The sequence below is a fragment of the Euprymna scolopes genome, chromosome 46 (assembly GCF_053919585.1).
Source record: "Euprymna scolopes isolate OS-2025 chromosome 46, ASM5391958v1, whole genome shotgun sequence".
Classification (NCBI taxonomy): domain Eukaryota; kingdom Metazoa; phylum Mollusca; class Cephalopoda; order Sepiida; family Sepiolidae; genus Euprymna; species Euprymna scolopes.
The window spans coordinates 87,338,640-87,345,783 of NC_136527.1; the positions used below are offsets into that span (position 1 = coordinate 87,338,640).

The following is a 7,144-nucleotide window of genomic DNA, read 5'->3' on the forward strand; positions in this document are numbered from 1 at the left end:
ACATTTTTTTAATTTGTTTTCATGATTTTTTTTTTTCATGTATCTGTTGATATTAAGTTTTTTTTTTCTGAGTTTTCTAAATTTCTTGTTTTGGTACGAGTGCATTTTGTGAACCGGACGTATCGGAGCATTCATTCGCAATCAGAAATCAACAACGAACGTGAATGCAGTTACCCAATAACAAGCAACAAATAATATCCCTTTATGTCCGAGTAGCGATATGCCATGTTAGGGGTGAGAGTAAGTAAAAAAAAAAAAACACTAAGTATCGTCTGATTAGAAAGAAATATATCATCTTGTTATCATTTCAATTTTAATATTTTTCTTTTTAAAAAGTACAATGTCAGATTTTTATGCAAGATTAACGTATGAGGTGTACCTTCAATAAGTTTCCAGACTTTTTGTACAAAATTGTCATATGTTAAGTCTTGCGACATTATGTTGAACAAAGATGGCAGCGAAGAATCTTTAGCAATTCCTAGTAACAAAGATGGCGGTGAAGAATCAGTGCAGTTCCGATCTTGAGTGTTAAGCAATTCGCAGTAACAAAGATGGCGGCGAAGAATCAAATGCAGGTTTGTGACAGACGACAGCGAACTGATTGAATCCAAAATTCAACAATTTTTATGGTAACTTTGGAAGTTTCTGATCGGTTGGTTATTATAACTTGTGGTTATCATAACTTGTGGTTATCATAACTTGTGGTTATCATAACTTGTGGTTATAAAAACAATTACATCGAGAGTATCACCAGGACCGCTGCGAAGAAGGTAGGTTCTCTCTATCATGCTAGAAAGCTACTAACGCCTGAAAGTATCCTGTACCTCTATAAGGCCACCATTCGCCCATGTATGGAGTATTGTTGTCATATTTGGGCTGGTGCATCTGCTACTAGTCTCTCGCTCTCCTAGACAAGGTTCAAAAGAAAGTCGCCAACCTGATAGGTCCTGAACTATCATCTAAACTTCAGCCTCTGTCCCATCGACGAAATGTTGCATCCCTCTGCCTGTTCTACAAGTACTTTAACGGTGAATGCTCTGATGAACTGCAAGCACTTGTGCCCCCTCAACGTAAATAACCCCGACAAGCAACTAAATCCCACCCCTTCACAGTAGAGATCCCTAGATGTAAGAGGGCCTTCTACTCCAGTAGTTTCTTCCCCAGGACAGCAAGACTTTGGAATTCCTTTCTCGGTCCCTGCTTCCCCAACTGTACTGACATGCAGAAGTTCAAGTGCAACATGAACCGACATCTTGCTGCCCAACTCCCTATACAGTACCCCTGATGCCGATGTCCCTGATAGTAGCCCCCTACAACAAAGTGGCAATGTGCCTTGTTTGGAGTGAAAATGTAATAAAAAAAAAAAAAAGAAAATATCTTGCGTAGTCATAAAATTTCATTTTCATTAAAATAAAAATATACATTACCAATTTACCTAATTTTTGCCGCATGACATCTTCATTCCATGACAGGTTATTACATCATAAAGTTTCTTTAAAAATTAATCTGTATATATATTTTTTTAATTAAGTTGAATTCTACATAAACACTTTAAATTATTTTGGGCATTTCGTTGAGTTTCTTGTGAGTACAGCCAATAGTCTTTGTCTCTCGACAGACATTTTCCTGTTCAGTGCAAAAAATGTCTTTTGATCCGTTGAAAAACGCCTGACTCGTTTCGTCTCTTTCCCTTGACTTGTAAGTTCGTTTGATCTTTGACTTGAACTCTGGCCTTCCGAGCTGAAAGGTTTCAATGGCTCAAGTTTGGATCGGTCAGTGGATTTGATGTTCCTGTGTAAGCCACTTGACAAAGAAGTAGTTGGTAGTTCACTGTTTGCGGTCGTACCTGGAAGGGAGGCGGACCTTAATTTATTCACAGTGGGCAAGGATTGATGTAAGGGTGACTTGGAAGCACCTAAATAAAAATAAATAAATAAAAACAAAGAAAAAGAATAAATAAATACACCCAAAAAGTAAATGAATAAAAATAAATAAATAAAAAAGTTAAAAATAAATAAAATAAAAATAAAAAATTAATAAATAAAAAGAATAAATAAAAACAAAGAAAATAGAAAATAAATAAATAAATTAAAAACAAAGAAAAATAAATGAATAAAAAAATAAAAGAAATAAAAATAGATAAAATAAAAAATAAATGAATAAAATAATAAATAAATAAAATAAAATTAAACGGATAAAAAATAAAAATAGATAAATAAAAAGTAAACAAATAAAAATAAATAAAATATAAATAAATAAATAAATAAACAAAAAGTAAGTAAATAAAAATAAATAAAGTATAATAAATAAAAAATAAATAAAATATATTAATTAAATAAAAAGAAAATAAATAAAAAATATAAAAATAAATAATTAATAAATAAAAAGAATAAATAAAAACAAAGAAAATAAAAAATAAATTAATTAATTAAAAACAAAGAAAAATAAAAAAAATAAAAGAAATAAAAATAGATAAAATAAAAAATAAAATAAAAATAAACGGATTAAAAAATATAAATAAATAAAAAGTAAACAAATAAAATTAAATTAAATATAAATAAACAAAAAGTAAATAAATAAAAATAAATAAAATATAATAAATAAAAAGTAAATAAATAAAATAAATAAAATATATTAATTAAATAAAAAGAAAATAAATATAAAATAAATAAATAAAAATAAAAAATAAAATAAAAATAGATAAATAAAAAGTAAATAAAAGTAAATAAATAAAATATAATAAATAAATAAAAAAATAAGAATAAAAAATATGAAATAAATAAAAAAATATAAAAATAAATTAAAAAATAAAAGTAAATAAATATAAAAAAGAATAAAAATAAATAAATAAGATAAAAATAAAGGAATAAAAAATAAAACAACATATAAAGAGAAGTAGCAGCCATTGTTTAAATTCTTTGTCTGCCAACGAACACTACAGGCTGCATATAAACAGGTTTGTACCAGTTTTATTTTAAAGCATTTAATCACAACATTTTCACAGCAAAACAAAACAATCAATGAATGGAACACAACATAGGACAAACTTGTGCGTTTCAACAAACACGTACTTGTTTGTATAGTTTTGATTGTTCCAACAATTATTCTCATTTTGAATGTTATTGGCACAACGTTTCGGTCAATGAAACGTAAGATCTTCATCAGGTTTAAAATCCATGTTTTTTCAACTAAGGTTTGGCTTGATTATTTTGTTTTACAGCATCTAGGGTTATAATCAGGATTCGGTTCTGGGGTTTGGGAAGGAGTGAGTCACTCTCTCGACAACCGCACGTTTCTGCCCTCTTCTTTTCCAATCGACCACAATAAAATAATTATACAACAAATAAATGTTACCAAAGGCAAGATTAATTACTCTTCTACCTATCTGGATAAGATAATGAAAGCCTGTTGAGTTAGAATGAAAAAAAAAATGGTGATTTGTTTTTATTCTAATTCGATAGATTTTACAGTACATACATTTTAAATAAAAAAAACACTTTAAAATAAGTTAAAACACAAAAAAAAACTTTTTTTTTTTTTTTACATTAGGTCCACCTCTACAATTTTTTTTAGGTACTTGTACAGTTTAATCAAGACATTAAAAAATGAAAATATCGAAAAAATATTATATTGTACGTATCCGTTATGGACTGAAGATCTCCGGAAAAAAATTTCATTTAATTTGATCGAGTAGTTTTCTAGGGTTATAATCAGCATTTGGTTCTGGGGTTCGGGAAGGAGTGAGTCACTCTCTCGACAACAGCACGTTTCTACCCTCTTCTTTTCCAATCGACCACACCTGGCCTCTCGCCACCAATGTCACACCGCACAATCCGAACGTCAGCAATATGAAATTCTTTTCAAGAGAAGATGTGTCGACTCTTTTCTCTCTGCCCCCCCCCCAGGGAATTTTTCCCTGCTTTTATATCCTCCTATCTAGAAAAAAAAAGGAAGAGACAGGGAAAAAAATGGCTTCTCCCATCATGCTCTGCCTTCCCAAGATGCCCTTCACGTATACAAATGCGCTGGCCATCCTTTCCTTCTTCTTTCCCAAAGAGCGATGCAGATACGCCCGGTACGTTTCTTTTTTTTTTTTTTTTTTTTCTTTTCTAACCATAGCATATCCACCCTTTTCGGGTTATTCAATGCTGAATCCAGTGATTTTGGAAATAATATTTCGATGTTGCATCCAGTTATTCTGTAGACGGTTTTTATTCTTCAAGTTCTTTGCATCCTCAATCGCTAGTTTGTAGTGTTTGGTTTGTTTTTTTTTGTTTTTTTTGTTTTTTGTTTTTTACATGGAGGTCACCACTTATCAAGGCCCGAAGGCCACTCAAGGATAAGGGTTATTGCGTGTACAGTAATCAATGAGATAGTATTGTAGTAATCATTAGTATTGGGGGTTTTGATAGAGTGTCTTACTTAAGGGGGCGATTTGTCAGGAGTTTGTTTACATTGGACTTGAAGACGTCCAAATTGTAGTCAGGTGGGAAACAGGTAAGCGGCAGAGAGTTGCACTGGCGTGCAGTTCTAAGAAAGAAGCTTTGCTCATGGAATTTACGTTTGGATTTAGGCACAGATAAAGAGTGGGGAAAATTGTTGACAGTAGTTTCAGCCAGACTGGTGTTTCTTGTGAAAGATTGGCGAGGGGGGACGAGGGATTGGAGCTCAGACGAACACCTGCCATGGAAATAACGATAAAACAAAGACAGGCTCGCAACATCTCTTCTGTGGGAGAGAGGTTTATATTGGATTTTACCATTTTTGTTCCTTACCCTGCAGAACATGAATGAGTTTTGCTATGGGAGAGGGAAAAGGGTTACAGTATTAATGTTTGGTACATTTGAAGTTAGGAAACCGGTCGGGGGGTGGAGGTAGAAAGGAGAAATGGGAAAAAGAAAAACGGGGGGGAGGGTTGTTTTTGTTTTCGATTTTGCAAAAAATAATTCAATGCCTCCGTTGAGTCTCAGAAGACAAAGGATACCCCCTGTAGGGGCAGATCTGCGCATGTAATTGTGAGGCCAGGGTTGCACAATCTCCAACCACACCTCTCCTGAATCAGCACTGTTTGAGTCCAGTGGCAAGAAGACCAAGATAACTTGAAACAATGCCGAGATAAGCGGAGAGCACATACAGCACCTAAAAGTCCCAACTGGTCACCCATTTAGTACTGACCAGGTTCAACGTTGCTTAACTTTGGTGATCCAGCGGGAACCTGCGTGTCAACATGATTATACCATGCACATAATTACTTAGAACCTAATTAAGTTTTGCAAAAGGAAGTAGAAAAATCAAAACGCATCAATGTTAGGTGCATTTCGTCTCAGGAAGCCAATATCTTCAGACAGCCTGATTTGGTAGCACCAGTTCAGCTAAGGAAAAGGGAGTTTTTTCAACTAAGGTTTGGTTTGGTTTGGTTGTTTTGTTTTACGGCATATCAACCCTTTTCCGGTTATTTAATGCCGAATCCAATTATTTTGGAAATAGTATTCATGTTGCATCGAGTTATTTTGTAGAAGGTTTAATTCTTCAAACTTTTTGTATCTTCAATCATTAGTTTGTTGTGTTTGGTTTGGTTTGGTTGTTTTATAGTGGATTTTGTCGTTTTTGTTCCCTGCCCTGCAGAACATGAATGAGTTTTGCAATGGGAGAGGGAAAATGGTTACAGTATTAATTTTTGGTATATTTGAAGTTAGGAAATCGGTCAGGAAGTGGGGGAGATAGAAATGGGGAAATGGGAAGAAAGAAAAGGGGGGAATGGGTTGGTTGTTATTTGGTGTAAAATCCATGTTTGTTTTTTTTTCAACATTCAAATGACACTTAGGAGGAGAACAGTACTTCAAAGAATTTAAATAATGCAAAAGATTCCAGAGTTCAACAAGAAACACCTGAAGAAGGTCGGAGGTTACATTGACTGAAACTTTGTGAAAAATGACACGGACCATTTTTATCATCTGCAGACACAATTTTCATCATATGCTATTCAGGCCGCTAAACTGTAGTTTTACCAAGAACAATAGTTCGAATAATTAAAATGATCCACAGTAAAAGTTTCAATGTAATGTGAACAAACATCTTTCTGCCCATCATAGTCCCCCGTCAAACATGATTCCAAGTAGTAACCCCTTACGTAGCAATATGCCTTGTTTGCGGGTGCAAAAGTAAAACAAAAAACAGGTCATGGATGTACGCTGAATATTATATTCTCATGAAGGTTGAAGGTTCGATTCTCAGCGTGGGCGACCACAAAATACAATTGCAAATTACTTCGGACCTCTATCCAGTTATGGCTGACGGAACAAGAACATGCTACCCGCTTGAAGTAAATAAAGGGTTCCGTTCAAAATTCCATCCAGATTCCGGAATTCGACAGAAAGATTCCCAAGTGCGACAAGGTACACCTGAAGAAGGTTGGAGGTTCATCGGTTGAAACGTTGTGAAAATGACATTCATGGACCATTTTTATCATCTGCAGACACAATTTTTTTATCAGATGTTGTTCAGGCCGCTAAACTGTGGTTTTACTAAGAACAATAGTTTGAATAATTGAAATGATCCAAAGTTTGTCTTACCGCCTGTTTTCTTCACTTGCAATAATTCTAACCTGACGGCGGCCAAGGAAACACTTAGTTCGAATCTTTCATCGCATTCTTTTTGAACTGTTTCTTGTAAGGTTATTATCTGAACGAAATAAAGAAAAAATTGAATAAGAATTTTTTTTTTTTACACAGGCATCACCACAATATCAAGGCCAAGAGGCCACTCAAGGATAAGGGTTAAAGAGTGTACAGTAGAAATTGGAAAATATAGTAATCATTAGTAATGAAAATTCGGTAAATTTGTTAACTTCTATGGAACGGCTCACCAAGAACTTATTTACGTTAGACTTGAACACAACTATATTGTAGTCAGCCGGAAAGCAGGAAAACGGAAGAAATTCCACAGGCGTGCAGTTCTAAGAGAGAAGCTAGATAAAGAGTGAGGGGAATTATTGATAGTGTTTACAGCTAGACGAGTGTTTCTTGTGAAAGTTTGGCGAGGGGGGACCATAGACTGAAGCTCAGTCGAACACTTTCCATGAAAATAACGATACATCAGAGACAAACTCGCAACATCTCTTCTGTGAGATAGAGGTTGCAGGGAA

General features: G+C 33.9%; 1 protein-coding gene across 1 annotated transcript in view; it reads right to left on the minus strand.

Annotated features, from left to right (window-relative positions):
* Window positions 1-1,376: 1,376 nt before the first annotated feature.
* Window positions 1,377-7,144, minus strand: part of LOC145271133 (uncharacterized) — a 39,673-nt gene continuing 33,905 nt past the window's right edge. Inside the window, exons 6-7 of the mRNA XM_080126671.1 lie at window positions 6,573-6,681; window positions 1,377-1,915 (exon numbers count right to left, since the gene is read on the minus strand). Coding sequence (XP_079982797.1) covers window positions 1,557-1,915; window positions 6,573-6,681 — 468 coding nt within the window. The 3' untranslated portion in view covers window positions 1,377-1,556. The remainder of the gene's footprint in view (window positions 1,916-6,572; window positions 6,682-7,144) is intronic.